At 38.3% G+C, this 25880-nt stretch overlaps 3 protein-coding genes across 3 annotated transcripts; 2 read left to right on the forward strand and 1 right to left on the reverse strand.

Annotated features, from left to right (window-relative positions):
* Window positions 1-524, reverse strand: LOC139729796 (uncharacterized). The gene is made up of 2 exons (XM_071640727.1): window positions 191-524; window positions 1-71 (listed from the first exon to the last, which is right to left on the reverse strand). Exons 1-2 carry the CDS (start codon window positions 522-524, stop codon window positions 1-3), a joined length of 405 nt encoding a protein of 134 aa, XP_071496828.1.
* Window positions 525-10478: 9954 nt separating this feature from the next.
* LOC139729797 (receptor-type tyrosine-protein phosphatase alpha-like) lies at window positions 10479-16791 on the forward strand. Its single transcript, XM_071640728.1, has 10 exons — window positions 10479-10534; window positions 11161-11357; window positions 11758-11845; window positions 12432-12508; window positions 12876-12912; window positions 13314-13411; window positions 13839-13955; window positions 14593-14747; window positions 15998-16133; window positions 16576-16791. The coding sequence occupies exons 1-10, from the start codon at window positions 10486-10488 to the stop codon at window positions 16789-16791; spliced, it is 1170 nt and encodes a 389-aa protein (XP_071496829.1). The 5' UTR covers window positions 10479-10485.
* Window positions 16792-18401: 1610 nt separating this feature from the next.
* On the forward strand, window positions 18402-25880 carry LOC139729812 (receptor-type tyrosine-protein phosphatase alpha-like). The gene is made up of 6 exons (XM_071640738.1): window positions 18402-18497; window positions 20796-20927; window positions 21530-21658; window positions 23044-23198; window positions 23547-23682; window positions 25642-25880. Exons 1-6 carry the CDS (start codon window positions 18447-18449, stop codon window positions 25717-25719), a joined length of 681 nt encoding a protein of 226 aa, XP_071496839.1. The 5' UTR covers window positions 18402-18446; the 3' UTR covers window positions 25720-25880.

The following is a 25880-nucleotide window of genomic DNA, read 5'->3' on the forward strand; positions in this document are numbered from 1 at the left end:
TCATCGTCGTAGCTGCTGCTGTTTCTTCAGTTGCCCTCTTGGATCAAATGTCACATAAAGCTGAGTGTCATCTGCATAGAAGTGGGGTTCCAAACCATGCAATGTTGACGTGCTGCGTTCCCAAGGGGGGAGGGGGGGGGGGGGGGAGGGGGAGTGTACAGTGTTACGAGTAAAGGTCCGAGGAGTGAACCATGTGGGATGCCACAGGTCAGGAAGGCCTCCTTTGACACAGATCCATCGATGTTCACAGACTGTCTTCGGCAATGGAGATAAGATCTGAACCATTCCGGGGCAGTGGCGCTAACTATGAAATCCTGCTGCAGCCTGTGGAAGAGAACTTCGTGATCAATCGTGTCAAATGCAGCTGACAGATCCAAGAGAAGTACTATGGCTGCTTTCTTGTTGTCAACTGCTCGCAAGATGTCATCAGCTATTTTCAGAAGAGCGGTCTCTGCGCTGTGATCATGTCTCCTGTCAGTAGACTGCATGGGCTCATAGGGGCTGCAGTCCTGAAGATGTGACATTAGTCTTCTGCATTTTCGAGGACTTTGGCAAGGAACGGCAAGTTAGATAATAGGTCGGCAACTGCTCATCTCATCCGGATTTAAGGGTGTGTCCTTAAATACAGGAGTAACATGAGCCCGCTTCAGTTCTTCTGGAAACATTCCTTCCTGTAAGGAACCACTGATTATCCTAGAGATAGGAACGGCCACTAGTTCATAACTCTCTTTATCAATTGAGCTTGGAATTGCATTGATCCAAGGAACATGACTTTAGCAGGAAAGCTGCGGATAACTCTCTGTACCTCTACCGGAGTTGTGGGCGCGAGTGGAGTAAGACGCTCATCACATGAGGAAGTTATATCACTGTCTAACCCTGGCCCAATAGCAAAATACATGTCTGACCGTAATTTGCATCTTCTAGACTCAATCTTACCGATAGAGTACCTTGAGAATTCAAAGGCTACACGACCAGGTGAGGAATGATGCAGTAGTGCCGTAGCTGCATTCCATCTTCCGGTACTAAAGCTTGTTGATGATGACATAGAGTGCCTTTTGGTCAGATCCACGATCAGTTGTTAGTTTATTGTAGTAGGCAGCTTTGGCACATATGAACGACTGCTTAAGTCGATCTCTCAGCTCTTTGAAGAGTTGCAACTGATTGATAAATTGTCCTACATCCACGTAAATAAGCACTGAATTGATCAGTGTTTTTAGCAGTAGCCATGATAAAAAATCATGGGCGTATATACAAAGTTGTACTCGAGCAGGATTTGAATCTACGACCTCCTGATCTCCGAACTAGCGTCATCTCCACTAGACCACCGAACCTCCGCCCGACAGCAAATGTTGGTTCTTTGAAGAGTTTTTTATCAGATTGGGCATGAATCCGCCTCCATCGCCTTTCGAGCTGTCGCGGCATGCGTTTGCATTAGCGATAACCTCATTGTACAGGGGACAGTCGGCTATTCCACAACAACAAACGTCTTCTCAAGAGCATGTTTGTCCAACAATTCCCTCAGAACCACATTATACTAATGAACTGAATCATTAACAGCGCCACAGGTGTTAGAAAACAGACTGGAATAAATCAGGTCCAACTTAAGCTGAGTCAAATAAATAAAGTCTTAAACCCACGGTATACGTAGGTGATCCTTTTCTTCTTCACAGGCTTATGTTTTTCAAGCTGAAGGAGACAAAGAACAGAGCTGTGATCTTATATCGAGCCCTGGATATGCACAGAATTTATGCTTATGGGTGATGGTCAGGTGTCCTGACTCGTAAGTAGGTTCATCCACAAAGCTTTAGTGTCACTGGATTGTTGGTTTTCCCAGTGGACATTAAAGTCACCAAGAATGAACAATTTTCCAGTGAGTGTGTTATTCTAAACTAAATGCAAATATACTTACTTTCTTTTTTAATTGGATAATATCTGTGCCTTGCAAATAAGTAATTTCATCACTGGACAATCGTTGGCAAACTTTACTTTTGAAGCATCAAGAAACATTTTGGTGTATTACTGTAGGAATGATGATTTTAATGAACACGTCAAAACCCATAAATAACAATGACAGAGGAACTCGTACACCTGGATGTATTTGTGTAAGCAACGTGTCCGCCTTTGGACGCTGTTGTTAGAGAAAAGAATGAGGGGAAGAATAGATACCGAAAAAAATAGTGAAAATGAATGTCAAGTTGTGATATTAGGTTAACATTTTATGTGAGAAAATGATACAGCTTCCTAACCTTGACTGTCTTCACAAAAACATATCACGTATATAATTTCTCGAGAATGCGAGTATGACGTCTTACTTCGTTTCATCGGGTCATCGCGTTCGTGTTGGGTGGTCGCGTTTCCCGACCTTATACGTCAATAACATGCCCTCATATACGGCGGATCGGCGTGTATTAATATAGCTGTGCATGTCTTTTCTTAATGTAGGCTAATTCGTGTGTCCTATTCAGACATACAAATAAGTCTACAATAAAAAAGATATTGTACAAATGTAGAAAAATGCATGGTTGTTATACATACTTTATATCTACCTTGATTGTTTTGATTATTTGATTCGTCTTTATTTTGATGAGAAGAAAATCACATCGAGTGATGTTTGCGAAGTACTGATTATGAAAAAAAAAATACTCACACACATACACACACACCGAGGAATTATTGTTGTTAAAGGGAGAACGAAAACTTAGCACAAGTTTTAGGTGAGAATGGTTGTCCCATTATTTTCTAGATAAAAAGATAGATCACAACAAATTATACAACTGTAGTCCATAATACTCTAATAGGCCTAATTCATCAGCAACCTTTAACTAATGAAATTTTAGATTTTTATGAAATGGAAACTTTGTTCTTTGCTCGGGAATACTTTTGGGTAAACGATTTCAAAACTTCGCCCTGCAAAAATTAACAAAACAAAATGAGTAACGAAACAAAATACGCACTACAGGTTGATTCACATTTATGGAGTCCTAGCATGTGATGTTGTTGCCTCTGGATCTACAGGTACGAATCGTCATAATATCATATTATCGTGAGAAACGTGGTAAAAATTCCCTTTGTATAAATCGTAGACAATAATGTTAATACTTCAAGCTCATGAAGTCTGTAAATATCTAATATTCATAGACTGGTGAAGAGTGGCTTAAAAGTTGTTCGTCATTATGATATTTCTCTCAGTGTGGGCAAACACTACATCTTCGACAACAGCGGAAGTTTCGTGGTTACTCTTAGAGCAATGCAGCGATTCTACAGGGTTATTTTGGCGTGTAAGCTACAGGCCTGTGCGGAGAGCTGCCTGCCCCGATGAACGCCCTACCGACACTGAATGGAGACAAACCGAAGAGATAGCACTCAATTATGGACAAATATCGAACTTCAAGGAACTACGGGACCTTGAGCCTTCCACAACTTACAATATGAAAGTCCAGCTTGTGCGCAGAGGTGAAAACATCGCTTCAGTAGTCGTTCCTGTCACCACTTTTGCTTCAGAAATCGGTATGTCTTACACGAGAGAACGACTGCATTGTTGCTGACAAAGTGTAGAACCTATACATACTTCATAAACACAAACAAATATACCCATACACACGTACACACAGAAGGCCATCTTATCGCAATTTGATATACCTTTTTAATAATTTTTTGAAAAATTTCAGTTCTGTTTGGTTCATGTTGTAAGCCATATATTTCATTTTATTTACCTTTCATGCATGTAGGCCTACATGAAGAACGTGGTATGTAGGCCCTAGAAATCGTTATTTTTGGGTTGCAAACCATTGGTGAAAATTGGTGAAATGTTATGCTTGCCTAACTCATTTGTATGTTCATGTTATTGCCTTTGCAGTTTTGTCCCCTTTTCTTTTTCTCTCCAATAACACTTCTGTGCACACGGTTAGCATCTCTCAAAGCATCTCTCAAAGATATCTATAATGCAGATGAATATTGATCCAGGTTAGATTTAATCAATATAAATTGGACTACTAGTATTTCATTTCAGTTTCATTTCGTTTACATATTGTTCATAAAATGGAAAATTTTCGTGAATGAAGTGGCATACACAATTACATATACATAGAGCACACATTTCAAGATGAAACAAAATGGTAATAAAACAGCACATATCTCATTAATTCATTAATTTCATCCTGAAATAAAGGAGTGGATTTTTATAACATTTTCCAGACTTCCGTACTCTGTGTCAGGATTCAATGGGTACACAAAATCGTTCATCCGGACTGGATATCCCCAATGCGGGTTCAGGGATAATGCCCAAGAGAAAATTCTGTATTTATCTCAAACATCAATTTTGTTTTGGTACAGAAGTATTAACAGCAATGAATTTCTTCAAGTGTGTGAGGTGGTAGGGAGACCTTAGTTTTTTTTTTCTCTCTCTCTGCAGACGTAGACCAAATTGTAAGCCTAATTAATCATGGATCTGCACAAGTTGCAAAATTGCTAAAATTCACGATAAACCAATGTTATGTGGTTAGCTGCTCCGTCATTGATCTTGGATAGATCTGAAAATATGTAAATCATTCATGGGCGCCTTACATGTTGATGACATCATAACTGCTGATTTCTTGTTTGTCATAATTTGTAGTCATGATTCGTCACATCATTGTGTGTTTCTCTCAGTGTGGGCAAACCCTACATCTACGGCAACAGTGGAAGTCTCGTGGATATTGTTCGAGCAGTGCAGCGATACTGAGGGATTATTTTGGCGCGTTCTCTACAGGCCTGTGCAGAGAGCTGCCTGCCCCGATGAACGCCCTACTGACACTGAATGGAGGCAAACTGAAGAGACCGCACTTAATTATGAACAAATACCAAACTTTAAGGAACTACGAGACCTTCAGCCTTCCACAACGTACAACATCAAAGTTCAACTTTGGCGCCAATATGAATATCACATGTGGAACAGTGTACCAGTATCTGATTCAGCTGTTGTTAATGCCACGACATTTGCTTCAGAAATCGGTACGTTATGCCAAGAGGAATGCATGATCACAAACGAAATCTACATACGCACAGACAAACATTAATGTACCGATACACTATATACACAGAATTTTTTTTTGATTTTTTCGAGACTTTCAATACCAGTTTTTACGTCTTTCGAAGGTAAAAATATTTTCAGAGTGATTGCTGAATTTTCATCTATATGACACAAATCCTGATTCGTGAAAGTTATACGTCATAATTTATTATTCATTTTCAGTCTATTCCGAGTGCTTGAGAACGTGACATTAGGTTATTGATCCTTTCATTACATATGTGAAAGAAATATGCGCTTATCCAACTCATTTTCATACAATCTTCCCAAAATATTTATCGCAGCCTCACTTTACGTCCATCGTGTTTATGACACCAAGGATGAGTACTATTGTATAATGCATCCATCGCGTAGTTTGTTTGTATGTTTTCTTTTTATATCTGTGTCCCTAACAACCTTTCATTACAATCATTAGCACCTTGATGAGTGGGCTAGTCTTGAGTCATTGTACAGATAGATATTGAGCCAGGTATGAAATTTGCATTTTCTGCACACACACTCACACGTGGATACAAAGCCGCTTCGAAGCTCATCACCTGCGTCAATTTCAAAAGTACATTATATGCCGATAGATTTCGTCGAAATGTCCTATTTGGATATGGCGTGAAAAGTGAGTAGTATTTTTCCCCATCAAACTGTTGATGCATCGCTGTAGAATATTAACAATAACTCACAGAAAGTCAAAACTGCAAGAACCTGACAAAACTGTAAGTGTACATTTCATAGGAATGGGTTAGGTTAGAGGAAGTTGGAAGAAATGGCATGATGTGGATAGCAAACGCGCATCTCTGATTCAAGTTTTGTTGTAATTAAGTTTATGGAAGTAAGCATTGACATGGGAGCCATAAAGCCTTTTTATAAACATGACCACTTACGACCTCTGACCGAACTGTGGCATTTACTGCACCGCAGTGTTTCTGTGACCTGAGTATGTTTATGCATTTATCTCGGGTAAGAGTTGCACAATCTAGCTTCTCAAGAGACTTTCATTACAATTGTTACAAACGTAGAACTGATTCTATTTGCATCTGTAGGTACACTTTAAGTGGGAATTAAGGACCTGTGCTAAATACAGCTTAGGCCTGTCATTTTCTCTATTTTCAATTTTGTCTTGCTCTTGTTTTCCACTATTAGCGCCATAGGTGATTGAGAAAATAAAAGAATAGACATAGAAAAAACGATGATCAAGGTATAATCGTATAACTGTCGCTTCCTATATGACTAATGCAAATATACGTTATGTTTGCACTCTTAATTATATCTTTTCGTATTAAATTCACTTTTTTCGAATATAGGATCATTATCAGCGGAGTGGGTACACGGGACGACAATACGTTTGTCTTGGGTTTACCAAGTCACTGAGGGATGCACGTATGACTCCTTGCTAGACTTGGAATGGCGTGGTTATTACGAAGTCATCGATAGAGACTTATGCGAGACATTATCGCCAAATGAGTCATTTCACACAATTTTCCCTAATCGAGGCATGGAATTTACAGGAATCTCTCCGTTGAACTCCTATAATGTATCTCTCGAGCTTGTGCGAAGGGATTATGGAGGGACCGAGATCACCTTATTGCAGTCAGCACATGTCACAATCGACAGCCTGGAATCAGATCGTGGTAGGATTATCCCAGCTTGATCCCAGCTATACCATATGTTAATGTAAAGTAACTGTCGCTGACTACAGAAATAACATAATAGACTCTAACTAAGACTCTGAAAATGGCTGCGAGGTAGGCCTGTTCCATATTTTCGTCCGTACATGCGAAAAGATTCGCGTTTGTCATACACATATATTAGAATCCCAAAAACACAACTAGATCTGTTTTACATTTTTAGATTCAATTCGTGACTACTGCGATCATTGGTGTCGACAAAATCAAATACTGTAGTCCCTATTATGAATGTCAAAAATAATATGGAGAAGTAATGGCCGTTTGAAACTGAGCGTATCCAATAACGTTTGCCATATGGGGGGGGGGGGGTCGTGATCAAGAGGATACTTGAATGATTGGACAGAAAACAGAATAACAATTATAGCATATTCTAAGAATTGATTTATACCAAATGGTATCTCCTTTCCTGCAGTGATCGTGGAACCATCTGCAAATGAAACGAACAGCTTACTGGTCCAGTGGTTGCTAGCACCCACGTGCTTGGGTACCTACCGAGTGCTATATCAACCCTTCCAATACTTAGCTTGTCTCCATCATCCAGTCAGTGAGACACGACAGATCGCCATGGAGGGTCCTCAATACCAATCTTCTCGGCCCCATAGAAATTTCCTGATCATTCAAAATCTCACTAACTTTGCGACGTTTCAAGTTACCGTACAAAAGATAGCTGGAAGTGGGGAAGTGATAGCATCCGTGTCAGGGAAAAGTACCACCAGATGTGACAGTAAGTTCATCTTTCTCGTTGAAAATAATATCCTCTATGAGTACACCAACCTATCTGACAAGTCATGATTCTATAATCATAGGCCTCACTGATCGAACAGAGAGACACATCTAGAGGGAGAGGCGACACTCTTTCAAATCGTGCTCCATTTATCTCGTTTGTGTTTAACTAAAGGAGTCAAAAGGGAACTGGGAAATCGTAGCAGAAGCTTCGTTACAGGCAAAATATTCAATCCATTGCTTCAATCAGAAATTTGAAGTATTCTCATGATAATAAAGTGTACAAGTGGCCTATTAGCCTCAAGTGGTTGACACATGCTTGAGAGTTATTAGAGCATCATTTAAATCACATTCCTTTTTTAAAATTTTGATCCCATAGTATATTTCTGAAATGATGACAATCATCCTATCTCTGTACTCTATTAATTGTTACAATATTATGAGCTAATAAATTGTGAGAGTATGATCGTCAGTTCCCACAACAGTGAAACGTCACATTACAGTTTGCCCTCACACAATTCCAGCCAAAGCATTGTAAAAAATACTTTAATTGCGTGGTAAAAACAACAAAATAATTAGATAATATTCCCCTGGCAAGGAGACCCAACAAAGAAAAAAAAAACCTCTCTTTTACCCACAGTCTCAAAATAAATTTTCCTATTAATTTTATTTGAAATTAGGACCTTCTGCGATCGCCAGCAGGTTTAACGTTACCGGAACGACTGTATCCTGGTATCCGATAACATGTGAGAACGTAAGAGGGATGTTTGAATATTACGAAGTTGTATTGCGACGCCAACTTCAGGAAAATAGCACGCAACGTTATGAAGTCTATGAGAGAGAAAACACGACCGTGTCTTTTCACGCGGCATTACCGTTTACAGACTACAAGCTTGCAGTCAGAGTTTGGAATACGGTTGGACCAAGTGCTTGGACAGAGACTGATTTCCGATGGGACACTGAGTTAGGTGAGATAAGAAAAATAAAGTTATATATATATATGTTTTTGTTTGTACTCGTATTTTCAGAAACACTTGTATTCAAACTTTCAAATATACAAATGTATTACTTATGTGTATATATATATATATATATATACACATATATATATATATATATATATATATATACATATATAATATATACATATACATACGTATATGACAGAAATATAGTGTAGAGTACGATATGAGAACATTTCCCCTTTACTTCTGAGGGGGGCTAAGGGGGGTTGTCAAGAGGAAATCTTCCATCCCTAATTATCCATCCGGCAACTCGTAGAAATCCTTTTTGTGTTGTGTTTGTCGAGTTTTATTTGTTTGATATTGGGAATGTGTTTTCTTCCGTTTTTCACGCAAATGTACATTTTTTTTTTGGGGGGGGGGGAGGGATGGGGAGGGGGTGAGAGATTGTCACTGTAACAGTAGCTTACTTGCGCCTTATGTTATCCATGTCAAACCACTTCCTTTTCGCACACAGAGATTTATGTATACATACACATACATACTTGATACATATGTATTGTTAATACCTTATTGTCAAGATTTCGACACAACTGTCAGTCTATACAGTGCTTGAAACACTGTATTCACGTATGCATTGTATATCTCCGTATTTTAAAATTTGTGTGTATATAAGGAGAAGTCGGTCAACACATTGACAGCACATTATTTTCCGTCATTAATTCAGCAGTGACTTGAAATGTTTATAAAACGTTTTATGTGTGTGTGTTTATATATATATATATATATATATATATATATATATATGTGTGTGTGTGTGTGTGTGTTAATTATATCAATGTTATATATGTATATAATGTATATATATTATGTATATTAATGCATATAGATTAAAAATATTACTCAAGTACGCACACATATTATTTAAAGTACATCGTGCTCACTGTTAAAGACTAATTTTAGTTGGAAAGAGCATATCGTCCCTAGTTAATTTTCCAATTCTGTATCATTCTTTCGCAATGGTAGTGAACTCTCTGTCTAATTCAAACGGAACCACCATGGGATGCTTATTTGCCTTTGCGCTGATTCTCGGAGTAGCATGTTTCATGTAAGTGCCAGAATACATCAAGTTAATTTTGTGTCGTTTTGTAACTGTGACATAAGATCACAACTTATGTAGAGCAGCAATAATCAGTAGCCACATTCTCAGAAATAGTAAGCTACAAAGAAGCTGAACGATAAGTACCTTGAGAGCTATAATGTGAGAGTCAACCGCTAGATCTTAACGCACTGAGTAATGAAAGCACAAGACCGTAAATTTATCATCTATGGACATTGTTGACAACTTGTACGGTGTATCCATTTTGATAAGAACGGTTTTAATTGTCGTTCGAAGGACGATAAAGATAAAGAATAAGTGATTTATAGCTGAAGGTTATTTCAGTATCTGGGCCCAGTAAAATGATGGTAGAAGTACGTGGAAGGTGATATACACGTAATATGTCTTACTACGAGTTGGATAACAATTAATAAGTGGAGCTGTCAATAGAGCTGTCCATACAACGTGATGGTAATCCCCGTGTGTTACCATCAGATAGCATGTCCAGCATTCGGAAGAAACTACGACAGAATACGGAAGTAAAGTGCACCCTTGACAAAGCAAAAAAAAAAAAGAAAGAAAGAAAAAGGTAATGATGAATGCAACATACATTTTTTCGATCTCGCGAGTAATTACTTTTTTAATCTCGTCACAATATTTATTTCGTACTTATTATGATTCCACAGCATCTACTGGAGGAGACGGAAGCAAAATATGTCTACTAGTGTTGCCTCTACGGTAGCCACTTCATCTAGAATCGGTGGGTCTCAAGAATATGGAGTAAATTACAGGTAAGCAGCTATCGTGCCTCGGCATGGCAAGTGCGTTTGGCGTCTCCCCAAAACCGCGGTGTGTTTTCATGTTCGCTTGTTCCATTGCTCATGAATGTTCCTTTCCTTTCTTCATTCTTCAGTTGTGGCTGATTTTGTCTTTCATTTTTGTGTCAGTCACAGGAACATGGCTGGAGTTGAAGAAATCACAATGGGTTATGTTCAGCCCAGCAAACGTAAGCTTACAGTTCTCTTACATCATGTATATCCGAATGTAACATTTTACAAGTTGCGACATTACATTTTGCAACAGAAAAAAAGGAAATCTTGCTATTTCATCATTATGTTCCATATCTTGGCTTTATTGTCTCTGCTTGTTTTTTTTTTTTACGTATTCCGTAAGCAAGGGCTCAGCTATACTCTCATCATTATCGTAAATACTGATAATGGACAAACACACAAAAAGATCGAAATTTTAAGACGATGTTTGAAGCCTTGTTTGCGAGCTAATGCATCTATTCAATAATGTTATAGAAAAATTTTATGGATTTGGAATACGAAGAATCTTTTATAGAATATAAGAAGAATCTTATTCACTCTTCCTTATGTGGACTTTGATTGAGAACCTAACTTATGTTTTTCTTTGGTCCGTCGACAATGTGAAACACGCCGAACTTTAATGCTAATTCACCCATCCTGAACAGATAATTGCCATGATGCGTGAATTCAACAAAGGGAAAAAACGGAAACAAATCAACTAAAAAAAAAAACCCAACACACACACGAAACGAAACAAAAAAGAAACAAAAATCAATAATTATTGTGTGCTTACTTTTAGAGGATTATTTCGTATTTACCACAGCGAATGGCTACGGAGATGACGACGATGGTGATGTCGACAATCAATTCCATTGTGACAAAAACAAGCAAGAAGCATCGATCTACGAGAATGTCCAGCCGGATGACCTGCGACACCCAGCTATTGCCATAGACCGACTGGCCGATTACATGGCTGAGATAAACTCACGGGGATTCATGGGCTTCACTGAAGAATTTGAGGTGGACGGGTTTATCCACTCTTGCGATTACAGTTATTTACTAGATAGCCATTCTTGCCATGATTGAAAATATAGTATATCCATCTGAGATACGAATGTCTGCAATTTTGTCTTTTACATGTTAGTGTTTGTTACGTCACGTGTAATTTTCGTTATATTATTACTTGTATTTTTGTCAATTATTTCTTATCGGTATATATATGCGCCAAACTGCATACCGACAAACCTCTGGTTTTTATATGCTGATGATATTGACATTACCAAAAGCTGGCTTACTCAGATTGTATTGTATCGATTGAGCCGTTATGTAATAGACATTTCATGGTGATGATTTCTAGTACTTCTTTGTAAGACTTCATTTCTAACAACGAATTTTCTCTCCTGTAAAATGCACCAATCAGATGCTTCAATTAGATCAGACTTATCTGAGCGACGAAGCCAAGAAGAAGGAACACCAGAAAAAGAACCGCTTCCTCAACATCTTGCCATGTATGTTAAGGCCCCGTCACACTACAGCGAATGCCCAACGAATGCCAAGCGAAAGCCCGACGAATTCGAAAATGTGAAGACAGTTTGCATGTCTGACGTTCTTTGAATTCATTAGCTATTCGTAGGGATTCGCAGAGATACGCTTGGGATTTTGGACATGTTTAAAGAAAAAATCGGCTCCAGCGTATCTCTGCGAATCCCTACGAATAGCTAATGAATACAAAGAACGCCAAGCATGTTACGAACTATTCTAGTATTCCCAACGGATGTGAACATACCTTCAAATTTTCAAATTTATTGGACATTCGTTGGGCATTCGTCGGGCATTCGCTGTAGTGTGACGGGGCCTTTAAACATAATTCTCTGTTCTTCCTCTTTATCTTATCTTCTGTAATAACATCAGTTCAATTTTAAAACATATTTCAAACGAAATAATTATAATCGTCTAAAATTTGTCATGTATTGAGCAATTAACTTGCAAACAGTTTCCTATTAATGTTTCGTTCTGTTTCACCTTTTTTTGGGTCAATTATTGAATTCAAACCTGATCCACCACCCATAATTCAGCGATTTAATTTCATTTCAGATGACCATTCTCGGGTGAAGCTGAACTTACATGGGAGAGATCCATACTCTGACTACATCAATGCATCGTTCATAAACGTTAGTATGATCAATAAACCCCAGTACATGTACATTAGGTTAATGAGAAGGTATTTCAATAGCATCCATACTTGTTTGTGTATAATGTAAAGTACTGCACTATTACGTAAGAATGCATGTATGCATGCATGAACGATTATCTGATCATGTGCACTATTGTGAAATACATACACACACACATATATATATATAAATATATATATATATATATATATATATATATGTGTGTGTGTGTGTGTGTGTATGTGTATGTGTGTGTGTGTTTGTGTGTGTTTGTATGTGTCTTTCACAATAGTGATCAGATGATAGTTCTTTTTTTTTTTGCACAAACCAATGCTGTCATTTTATCTATATCTTATCTATCCAGGGTTATGATGCACCGAGCAAGTACATAGCTGCCCAGGGTATGTCGCATACATTCTTTGATAATTGTGGACAATAACATATTCATTCCATGGAATAATGTGTCATTAGAACATACTTGATTCTTTAACATTTTCCCGCTCCTTTTTATTTAAGAAAAATTATGTTGGTAAACAAAAATTTAAAAATAATCGAAACTACAATGCCGGTTTTATAAGGAGCCTATATAGACATTCATTCAAATGCAGTCTTGAATTTTGATGAAAAAAAAAGAGTACATAAGAATGAATCTTTATCACATGCTTTCTTTTCTAGGGATGTTCATTATCACTGAGATAAATTAATGTTGAAATTAAAAAAGTATTAGATTGATATTGATTTGCATCGGATATGTATTCAAATGTCTCCTATAACTTTATACTGTGTTGTTTTTTACATGCAGGCCCGACGACTGCGTCTATAAATGATTTCTGGCGCATGATCTGGCAGTATGACTGCAAAAAGGTCATCATGCTCACTAACATCGTGGAAGGCAAGAAGGTTTGGCAAAAAAAAAAAAATACATTTAAAGAGTTCTACAGTCAGTTTAGGACCAGACATGACTTTCAGCATTAAAGTATAATACTAGTATGCGTACATAATGTTTCTGTGGTTGTCTGGTATTTCAGTGAGAGCAAAACGACACATCCTAAATATAAGAAGTGGTTATACATCGTGATCCTTCCAATTTTTGTGTCTGTACAAATGTTTTGAGTAAAATCAAAGTGTGTGCTTCCAGTCTCCGAACTGTAAGCATCATCTGCCAGTATCATATCAATTACAGTTTAGTTGTAAATTAAGAGTTTGTAGCTTACTCTGATTAACGAAATCAATCGGAAAATAAGTTGTAGGACTAATAATTGTGGCAGAGCGACGACGACTTTGTTTTGGCTGAGCAATGTTTCCTTCTAATTGATCCTACCCTCAGAAAAAATGTGAACAGTACTGGCCAGGTATGACACCCTGCTCCTTTGGAGAATTTCGCATCGTTCTGCAAGATAATCAAGTGACCAAGAATTACACCATTCGGCGATTCGATGTTGAGGTAATAAACATGCAGCATTACATAAAACACTAGTATCATTGGTCATTTACATCACCTCTAGAAATATTCAGTTTTTATGTAGTTCAAGTTAGGAAAAAAAAGAAAAAGAAATATCAATATCTCCCATAGGTATAGCTCGCATAACAATTCCAAAGTATTTGCATCATTGAAATATATTCTATATTTTATTTATATACTGTAATATACAACTTATACATTGTATACATACACATGCGCTTACATGTAAGCGCATTGTATACATACACATGCGCTTACATGTAAGTTCACCGTCCATTTAATTTACATATAGAATTAATCACTTATTCCTGAGACACAATGGGGGTGATGAAAGACTTTCCATGCAATTTATTATACCATTTCCAGAGCGGGCGCATCTATTGTCTTTGATGAGCTGTGCTGAATATTAAAGTGTAAAACACTATACTATCTCAATTTAAAGTTCCCGGTCACATGTCTCTTGATAGCAGGTGTAATGCTCTTCGATAAGAAGCTCTAGTTTCATCCTTCAGGCTGTCAGAGGGGTTTAAAGGCTGTCGGCCAACAAGTATTTACTTTCTTCTACTAGACACGAGGATGACAGTACTGAAAATGACACTAGTATGTCGATATCACATAGATGGCTGGTGTACACCGAGAAGTGGTGCAGTATCATTACACAACATGGCCAGACATGGGGGTACCGGAACAACCTTCTCAACTTATGAAGTTCATCGAGGTCACAAGAGACATGGAGGAAGGAGCAAGCAAGTCGCCAATTGTCGTTCATTGCAGGTACTTTTAAATTCACGCAACTATCCTATTTTAGTCCAAAGTATACATCAATGCTTTTGTCTTCTTATTGATTCCTTAGAGCACTGAAGATAATGCCAAGACTGCTCTGTTAATAATCCCTCTTTATTAGTAACGTACATCTCTTCTGCTGCGCATAAATTTTGTCAGACTTGGAGGTAGATAACTAACAGGAGATCTGTTTCTTGGACTAGTTTGCGCTGTCCTCGCTTTTCGGCACAATCTCCGTGTAATATCAGATATCCCTTCTTTTCTCGAAAGGAAAACATAAAAATAGCCTCCGTAATATGAAAATTACCTTTGCCAAATGAGATGCATATCCACGTAAGTTTTACCTTAATTGTCTTTTAGAACCTTCGTGAAAGTCAAAAGCCCTGCAATAGTATGATCTTATAGATACCGAGGAATCCAAGAAAAACCTGACATGCAATACACCCAAAGGCATCAAGCACGCTTTAAAGGTTACAGAACCTAATTATAGGATCAACGTTCTAGAATCTTAGATATTACTTTGAAGCCCTCCTATACCTACAAGGTTACATCTAATAAGATATAACCAACTGCTTCGAGTAGGAACCTGCATGTCAGAAATAGATTGGTAATTCCAGACGTGTCGCATTATTACAGAAACTTTACGCTCTTTTAAAATAATAGAGCTGCTACTATGAAACTTCCCAAATCTAGATATTTATGATTACTGATGTATATTTATCCCCTCCCCCTTCCCAGATGTTATGGCCTATATGTGCTCCGTACTCTGTTCCGGCCCCACCCTATTTGGTGACGTTTCATTGATGCCCCAATCCTTCAGTGACTGATTTATCACTAACTTATCATTAACTTTATCCGCCCAACCATAAATGATCCAAATACAAATAAGAACAGAAATTAATTATAGGAAATGTCGAGTCTAGCAAAGTAGGGTGTGTTTTAGCATGGTTACACGACATTGACTCCTGTGACAATTATTGATCCGGTCTTATTTTCTCAAAGGACTTAAGGATAGGGTTAGTACCATAGGGTTTCAGGTTACGTTTGATGTCACGATTAGGATTAGGGTTAGGGTTAGGTTTGTGAGTAGATCAGAAATAATGTTTGGCTTGGCGTGCAAGTATTTCACGGGAGTAATTGTCGCAGAAGCAAATGTCATGGAACAGTTTCTGCATAACATCGGTTGTGTGCTCAGAGGATATCACACTGTAAGTTACGACGCTGTACCATTCATTCTGCAGCGCCGGCGTCGGGAGGACTGGCACGTTCATCACGCTGGACGCCATGCTAGACCAGATGAACGCTGAGGGAGCTGTTGGTATCTTCAACTTCATCGCGAGTATGAGACGGCACAGGGCAAAGATGGTGCAAGTTGTGGTACGGATATACACCGAGCCAAGACATTCCGGAAGTCTCAGCTTTAACAAAGATGATAGCATTTCTCTTTCGCAATGATTCGAAGTGTAGTCAAGACTGTTTGGAGTCACATAAATGAAGCCAAATTACACACAATAGATACATTGTAATTTCGTCTTAGTATTAACAACTGATATTATTTTTACTTTTAGGAGTGTAACAAAATCTAAGCATATCAAGTCTTGCTTGATCTACTTGCTTAGTGGAAGAAGTTACTTTCATTTTGGTTACACAAGCATTTTTATTTGTATTTTTGTTTGCTAGTTGATAGATTCTAATGAAATGTATACAACATGAAATCGTCGAAGATCTATTTATTGAACTATCCATCGGTCAAACAAAACGTCTTTGCGTAACGTGTCTTCATTCCTTTTATGATCTCGTCATTGTCCACTGCACCCAGGAGCAATACCAGTTCATCTATGCCACTCTCCTAGAAGCCCTTACCTGTGGTGAAACGACAATTCCAAAGACTGACTTCGTAACTCGTTACCGAGCCATGAAATCACCAAGTCCCGATACAGGAATGACGGCTCTTCAGGAAGAATTCGAAGTGAGGAAAAGAGAGGCGAGAGACAGCCAGACTAGAAAGATAAAGATATATAGATGGATAGGATAGATAGATAGATAGATAGATAGAGAGAGAGAGAGAGAAAGAGGGACACACAGAGAGAGAGAAAGTGAGCTGGAGAAGAAAAATCAACAAATTACAAGCATACAAACCAACAAACGTGCTGAACTTACGTTATGAAGCTGTGCATTCATGGCATTGATTCAATATCATTTTCTGGTCAATATTTAAAGCTTTCTTCAATGAATTAATTGTTTCGAGCAAAAAGTTTTGGTCTTTAATTCGATTGCTGAAAAAAAAAATCAAAATGAAAATTCGTCATAGGCATGTGAAACCACACATTACAATATAATACACTTTTTTGCACGCTTTAAATCCATGTTATCCAATTTTCTTCAAAATGTTCGCAAAGTGTCTCCCTTATCTTTAGAATTAATGGTTTTGTAATTGGATTTTCCTTGTACAATGTAAACATAACCTATTTCCAAACTTCTCTTACTGGGCAGTATAATAATGTTCCTGCAGAATGCCTCATACATGAATGTGTAAACTCAGCAGTGTATACCCTGCCAAGCTAAGTACATAGCGGTGGTAGAACCCTCAAGAAGAGCGCGATAGTTCGACGGAGCCATACTGCCTAATATGTAACTAGCATCGCTTTTATTATGATTGTACATATTTTCAATGGAAGTTACACTGTGATTATATAAATTATGACGTATATACATCTTGTTATGTCTTAAAACTTTCATTCCATCCTTTTTCAATATACTAGTTGCTAAGGGCGTATACTGTTATACCAGGAAAAAATGAAGTCACCGCTGCCACACGTGAGGAGAATTGGGAGAAGAACCGATACCCAGACATAGTTCCACGTGAGATCATTCTCTGTTCATTTGTGTGTTTTCCTCTTTGATAGTGTCCTCGCCAGATACAATATGTATAAACGTAAACATAATGTATAAGCCTCATGAAATTTACCCAGGAACATGGATACAGATGAGCAAAACCCCCCCCAAAGGGGTTTGTACTCTAAATCTGGTATATGGATAGCTAGCTTTTTCTCCCATTATGTAAAGTCGACACTTGTTACTCTTGTTACTCTTTTCGGTGGTGCCTATCTAGGTAGATAGTCTTTATTGTCTAATACGCCACGTATAATGCTGGACCTCATCCGAAATGGACCTCCCCACACACATACACACATTTACAAGACTAAAGTAGGAAATTCAATATCAAGTACATGTATACACAATTTCAGATCTGCGGACCTGCGCAAATACACATTGGACACGAACAAACATCCTTAGACAAGCACACAATGATGTAAACACACGCACGCACGCACGCACGCACACACACATACATAATATCATGATTCATATACATATACTAAGTATAGATACTATATAAAGTTGGTCAAAAATGCTAGTAATTATCATTATCCATATTTTTCATGACTACAGCTGTATGATTATTACCTTTAATCATTCGTATCTTTTCTAAATTGTCATCATTGTCATGTCGATGACACTTACCCCTTATAGATAGCATTGCTGCAACATTTGAAACATTGAAACTATGATACTTTTTATTCGTCCGTTTTGTCACCATTACTTTTTTTTCCCATTTCTATTCTTTTCATTCTGTCGATCGCGATTCAATCTCTTCACCAACCAGCCGACAGAGTGCGCCCTTACCTCATGACTGAAGTCGAAGGCAGCACGAACTACATCAACGCAACTTACTTCCCGGTTTGTTTCAGAGTGATAGAATGAAAATAAGCTCCAATTACAAAGGATAAATCATTCAGAATCACGAGGTTGATCGCAATTTCCCAAATGTAAACAGTAAACATAATGATCAAGTATATAATATCACATTTTGGTTCACACTGTGATCTTGCTCCACCACATTGAACGCGAACTTCGAGTGAGACTAGAATTATATCGTAAGGAACGTAGAGAAACTTTCATTTGCAACAGCAGCAACTACAAAATGAAAATAATCATTTGCTCTCAGTGTGCCTGGATCGGTTAAAATTCAGACGAGTCCAAGAATCAGTCTGTTACATTATCGATGCAGACTCGGCTGTGTTGGATTTGTCGTTGGATGACATTCTACTTCAGAGCTGCCAGTAAGCCTCTGTTATTACAGTTAGATCTTGTTTAGTGTGTGATGTATATGATAACTAGCTCATAGATTGTGTGGTTCTATTGTCTTGTTTTTTTTTTAAAGCAAACTATGAAACTATAAAGTAATGGATGCTCTGGGCCTTCTGTCTTTGTATAATTCTATAACAACGAAACCATTCTCCGATAAGCAGGATGAGTATGCACGTATTTACATACTAACAGAACACCAGCCATTTTGTTTGATTTTCGTACTCTCAATTACGGGAATAGGCAAGACTGTGAGTTTGATGACTTTCACAAATTATTGTATAGGTTTTCCCGGTCAATTTCATACTTTGGTCATTGAAATTCATATAACTTGCATTCAAATTCACACAGCGCACGCACGCGGAAATATTCGGGCATTCAAATTCAGAATCCGAGCGGTCAATTTCATTCATGGGCGTTCTATTTCGTTTTTGTGAAATCAAATTCACGATTGTGAAATCAAATTTCTAAATGCGAGCATTGCATTTCTTACTCGTGCATTCAAATTCACGCGATAGTCATGTGATAGTCCCGATGAGCTTGTTTGGAGCATTCAATTTCATTTTTAGGCGATCAAGTTCCTACTTCGTGCGATCAATTTAACGAGGAAAATTGAGTAGACTTTTTTTAAGAAAGGAGAAATGGCATACACAACCAATGAATGCTTGCATATACAATGTAGCATAATTATTATTGTTGAAATGTTCTACATTGTTATCTGTTCATATGTTCATTGTTTTTCATCTGAAAAAAATTCTAAATTGTAAGGTCCAATCAGCAGTGCATAGAAACAACACAACGACAATCTAATCATATTTCTTGATGATACTACACTGTACATGCATGCTGACAACGCCCAAACACTAACTACAATGGTAATGCATCAATTTAGAGACAAACTGACACACAATGACATCACATAGTCCGGCAAAAGTAAACCAATAAGATAGCAATGCACAACAAATTAGACGTACATTTGTATACAATGTTCATGTTATCAGTTTCAATGTAGGCCTAGTCGAAATTGTTTTGTTTTGTTTTTTCTTTTGTTTTGAAGGTGTCAACCAACCTTCCGTATCATGCTCGTCTGTAGGCATATACAGCGCCTAATGTTTGTTTGTTTGTTTGTTTGTTTCATTTTCCATCTAAGGAGATGGTTGCAATAGCTGGTCTTCTATGGGGTCCAGTTGGGCATTAGGTGGGACCACTTTACCGGGTTAAACACTCTGCTCTTTGCGATGAATGAATGAAGTAGGATATTTTGCGTGCATGAGTTGTGACTCTGTCACACATGGGACCTCCATTTTACGTCCTATCAGAGGGACATGTGCCTGTATATTCCTTTTCGTGAAGCCCGAGTTCATATTTGTCATTGAACAGATGGACCTCTACTGCAAAATAAATAATATTCATCATAAATATATTCAAAGCTTAATAAAAAAGACACACATACACGGCCCTAAACTAAGTAAATTCCGGCCTTCTTTCAAATTGAATGCAGCTATTTGGAACATGGTTGCCTAATTCACGAATTTGAATGACCGACGAAATTCCGTCACCAGCTTGACATGAATTTAAATGCTTATTGCTGAAATGCGTGTTCCTCTCTTAAATTTGAATGCTCCGATAGTGAATTTGAATGCTCCGACAGTGAATCTGAATGCTCCGATAGTGAATTTGAATGCTCCGAAAGTGAATTCGAATGCTCCGATAGTGAATTCGAATGACCGGATTTTGACTTTGATTGCTGATTCAGTGCTGCTAGCGTGGAATGCGTAAAATTAAATGCTGGGAATAGGTACTTGAATGACAAAAGTATGAAATTGACCGGGAAAACCTATATCAAAAGAACTAAATTATAAACTTGTTGAAATTGATATTTTGGCGCAGGGCAAGAAGAGCAGGAATCAGTATATGACCACACAAAGCCCTCTCCCAAACACAGTGGTGGATTTCTGGCGCCTCGTGGTAGACTACAAGGTCACCAGGATTGTGATGCTACATGGGGACACGCCTGATGAGGTGAGTAGCTGGATCATAGTAACACGACTTTAATTGGGACAGCATCCTGGGTACAGTATGTCTCAATATACTTTAATACAATATTACCCGTGTTTTCAGAAAATCTCAGAACTTGCGCTTCCATTCCTTCAGCCTTCAAAATTCTGAGGCCCCGGCATGAAAAAGGAGAACATCTATTATAAGGCTCATATTCCTCTACGTGTTCCTCTTGCAGTACATGTATACTTTCTGGCAGATTATGATGTTTGTATTAGAGGAATGTATAGCACTCAAGATTTAAAATTGCACATCTTGCACGAAGAGGAGACTTGATATTCCTATTTCATCATTATAAACGCCTTAAGCTGTGTAATTGCCACTTGTTGTGTTTTTTTTCAGTATATGTATACTTTCTGGGCAGATAATAATGTTTGTATTAGAGGAATAATCCTGAACATCAGAATACACATTTTTTTTTTTGCACGAAAAGGAGACGTATATCGCATCAATATCATAACCCTTCAAAAGCTGTGTAATATGTCCGTTGTTGTGCTCGCATTGTTGCACATTGAGTAAGAAATTCAGTCGCATTTCTTTGCAATTGTCATTTCCATATGCATAAGACCTTCGCAAAGTACTGGCCCGAGGATGGTGAGCTTATCTGTGGTCCCTTCGTTGTGACCAGCACCAAAGAAGTTGTCATGCCGGGTATTGTGGAGAGAACATTGACTGTACGCAAACAGACATCGAAGGTATGCCACCACGTGTATGCTTACAGTGTGGATTTAAGGAAGACGGGAAATAGAGTGCAGTTTGCGAGGACATCATAAACTCAATCACAGCCATGTACATTGCCTGGACTGTTTTCTGTTTTCAGGTTAGACCTACCTACTCAGGGCTGTATGAAAAAAAAAGAAATTCATCATGACTGTTAGACTGTTACGTAAAGGTATTGAAAGCGATATAGCTGGTCTCAACAAATTGTGAATTAGTGCTCATTTGTATTACAGTAATGAATTCAGAAAGGTGTATAACCAAGGAGGTTTTATACATGGAGTTCCAACTGGCTGTAATTATTCAAACAGTTGTCAGATTTCTGTTGATGTACAAAAGAATTCCACAGGTGCACTTGTGCCTTTGATGATCGATGTTCGAAGCCGCCGTCTTGCTGACCAATCTGAAGATTCATTTTGAACGTTATCATAATGTTGGCCATATTTTGCTGATTTATTTATTAAATGAAATAAAATTTCACTTGATGATAAAGCATGTAAAACAAAAGTCAGTTCCGTCCAGAATTTTGCGCAAAAGTGTAAATCAGAGCTGTATCATGTGAAAATGTTTAAAACTGTACCATTCTGGAAAGCTGGTTTTGTCACTTTTCCGCTTAATTTCCACAAATGAAACTAATATGGAATAATCTTCAAGTATAATTCTTTATTGATAGATATATGAGATTAGTGCCCGGGTATGCCCAGTCGAGTAATTTTCATCTTTATTGCAGCATGTTTTTTTCTCAATGTCTATTCGCGCATCCTCGTGTCTGTACCACCTACCTTTTATAAAAAGGGATAGCGAAAAGTAATAGCCACTACAAAGACATACCTTCCTTTGAAAGTGGCTGGTGATTATGCAATGAGACAGGAGTCAATTGTCTTCGTATCTGCGCGGCAGATCCTGTTTGGCACATGCATCAAATATTTTTGAGCGGCGGCTTCGAACATCTAGCAAAGGGAATAAGACGGTTGTGGCTCCATTCTCTAGAACCTCCTTGGTATAACCTGCAAAAGAGGTCCAAATTAATAAATTCATGCAACTGATCGACAAATTATGTCCCTACATCGACGTATGACGTCAATATGAGGCAATTTGTCAATCAGTTGCAATAAACGAAAAAGATTAACGTTAAACTTGTGTGTGTGTGTGTGTGTGTTTGTGCATACTTACGATACATAATACAGATAGTTGTATAGGAACAATAGATACCTTGAAATGAGCTGACATGAATAAAAAATGGAAGAGAGTAGAGAGAACTGGAGTGCAAGCACCCATAATGTTTATCATGATTTGCCATGCAGTACCTGCAACTAACATGTTCCACTTTCGTTTTTTCCCTTATAACTTCACATCACCGTAGAAACAGTTGCAAACAGTCTACCAGCTACAGCTGGAGTGTAACCCCATGGAGGAAGACGGACCACTCTCTCTGTCGGACATGATCTTCATGCGGACTCGTTTGAAAAGCTGGCCGACACATGGCCATGACAGCAGTCCTATCCTTGTTCATTGCAGGTTAAAGAATATTTAGTTACACAAATAAGATTATGTCACGGGAGAAGGAATATCCAGATTGTTTTTTTTTTCGCTTTCCGTAGTGAAAGCGAAGCTTCCAGTATTTGCTTTATTTTTTTTCTGTGTAGATGCATGTAATGCCAAATAATGAATGGGAGATGTTGGAGTCAATGTATGGTTCTACATCTTACCTTGTTCAGATATGTTGTTTTCTGCTGATGTATAGTTTCACATGTTCACTCTGGAACTTTGATACTAATGCCGAGATCACTATCGCTCTCTCAATTGGTTCGGTTGTGTCTTCGTCATCCATGCCACCTCAAAAGCATTATGTGTTTATGTTCATAGGGATGGCGTCGGAACATCTGCCACTTTCTGTGCGTTGTTATCCATCCTGGATCGCGCAGATTCTTCAGACGACGTGGAGGTTTTCCAGGTGTGCAAGAAAATGAGAGCCGTCCGTCACGGGGCCATTTCACATCTGGTAAGTAGTGTCGTTCCTATTACTTTGAGAATTATACAAACAAGCAGAACACCCATGAACAATTTTGATTGAAGAATGTAATGCAAAGCAAAACATTGTCAACGTTTTTTGTGTTATCGGGTTGGATCGATGGAAGTTAGCACACAATCATTGCTATGTTGTCTCCGTTTATCAATGACAAATTCTAATCAACAGAAAGTGCACTGCAAAACAGCGTCAACAACAAGAATTCTAACAATAAGACCCAAGTCACATATAAATACGGATCCTCAAGGATCTACACGGTGATCCGGAGAGATCCGGGAAGATCCGGGGAGATCCGGGATAGTTTCGACCTCGATGGAGTGTCGATGAGCGTTGATATGACTGTACACACGGTATCAACACGGCAGCTACACGGATAAGGCCGGAAGAGAGTGACGTCTACACTGATCAACACGGCAGCTACACGGCAGCCACACGGACCATCCCGGATTGCTCTGCCAACACGGCAATCCCCGGATGACGCCGGATTTTTTGACCTCCAAAAGTTGCCGTGTTGGCCTCCCGGATGTCTCCGGATCTACAGGGATACACACGGATGTCCAAGGATGTCTAAGGCGTCAATACGGATCTCTCCCCGGATCACCCTTGATCAGATCCGGGGTGGTCTGGGGTGATCCGGGATGTCTATGTGACTGGGGCTTAAAAGCCCATGTCATATAGACATTCCGGATCACCCAACACGGCAACTTTTAGAGGACAAAAACATCCGGTGTCATCCGGGGATTGCCGTGTAGCTGCCGTGTTGATCCGTGCAGATGCCGCGTTTGTCCGTGTAGACGCCGCGCTCGTCCGGCCTTATCCGTGTAGCTGCCGTGTTGATACCGTGTGTACAGTCATACCAACGCTCGTCGACACTCCATCGAGGTCGAAACTATTCCGGATCTCCCTTGATCTCCCCGGATCACTGAGTAGATCCTTGAGCATCCGTGTTTATATGTGACTGGGGCATAAGGAACCCTGTTGTTCTGGTCGCTCCTTCTTTTAAAGTTTTATTGAATTTTGTTTAAATTACAAAAAGAAAAAAAAATAAGGTGACACATACTAGGTATAAGAATAGGTCGCCTGGAAGTTACATAATTAACCACAGTTAACTTTACATTAACCAGTATGTTTGTTAATCACTAGACCTACTGCATAAAATATTTGAATATCTCAGGTATTAAAAAAAGAATGAGCCAAATTTCGGAAGTTTAAGATTAAAGTGAATAACTGATGCAATCAGTCTAGATTATATAACCATACATTAAAGGAGAAGTATGGGCCACTAAGAATGAAGTATGAAAAGAAAGAGTAAACATTTATGAGAACAGTAAAATAAAGATTCATGACAAATTAGGAGTGTTATCTTCTCAAGACAGTTCTTGAACAGTCGATATTAAATATGCAAATGAGTGAGATGATGATGTCGTTGCCTTTTAACTTGCTTTGTAATTATTAGACAAAATCTTGAGATTTCCAGATTTATTTATTTTTTTCAAATGCCATTATTTCCCAGTCTCAAATCATGGCATATCTGAGTGATCATCATTTTGAGTTTGTTTAACGATGTTATGGCATGTTATTGTCTTCTTTGTGTACACGAGCAAGGGAAAATTGTCAGGTAATCGGCATCATGAGCTCACTCATTGTTTAATAAGTTACTATTTCCATCAAGGAATTGAGAACTGATTTGTAAAAATTAGCAAGTCTGTATGTTCTAATAACTTCCGAAATGATTTTGCGATTTAAATCAAAGTTTCACTTATGTGCTTATAAAACGTTTTACTCTTTCTTTTCAGACTAACTTTTAACTTTATCGAAATTATCCTTTATTCTGCCTCTACATTGATGAATATACATATATTATTGTTATTATAATTATTATTATCTTTATTGTGTTTGTATGTGTATTCGATTTTTTCCCCGACCAATTAGTGCCAGTATCAATTGCTCTACGACGTTCTCCAGGAGTATCTCAATTCCTTCGAGATCTACGAGAATTGCAGGGGCTGAAATGACGCAACAACGACAACAACCAACCATCGAAGTTGTCTGGGACGTTGCTTCATAAGAGGGGCTTGCAGAGTTCAAGGATCTACACGGTGATCCGGAGAGATCCGGGGAGATCCGGGGAAATCCGGGATAGTTTCGACCTCGATAGATTGTCGACGAGC

The sequence above is a fragment of the Diadema antillarum genome, unplaced genomic scaffold (assembly GCF_040938485.1).
Source record: "Diadema antillarum isolate AM-2024a unplaced genomic scaffold, OU_Dant_1.0 seq00000264_RagTag, whole genome shotgun sequence".
Classification (NCBI taxonomy): domain Eukaryota; kingdom Metazoa; phylum Echinodermata; class Echinoidea; order Diadematoida; family Diadematidae; genus Diadema; species Diadema antillarum.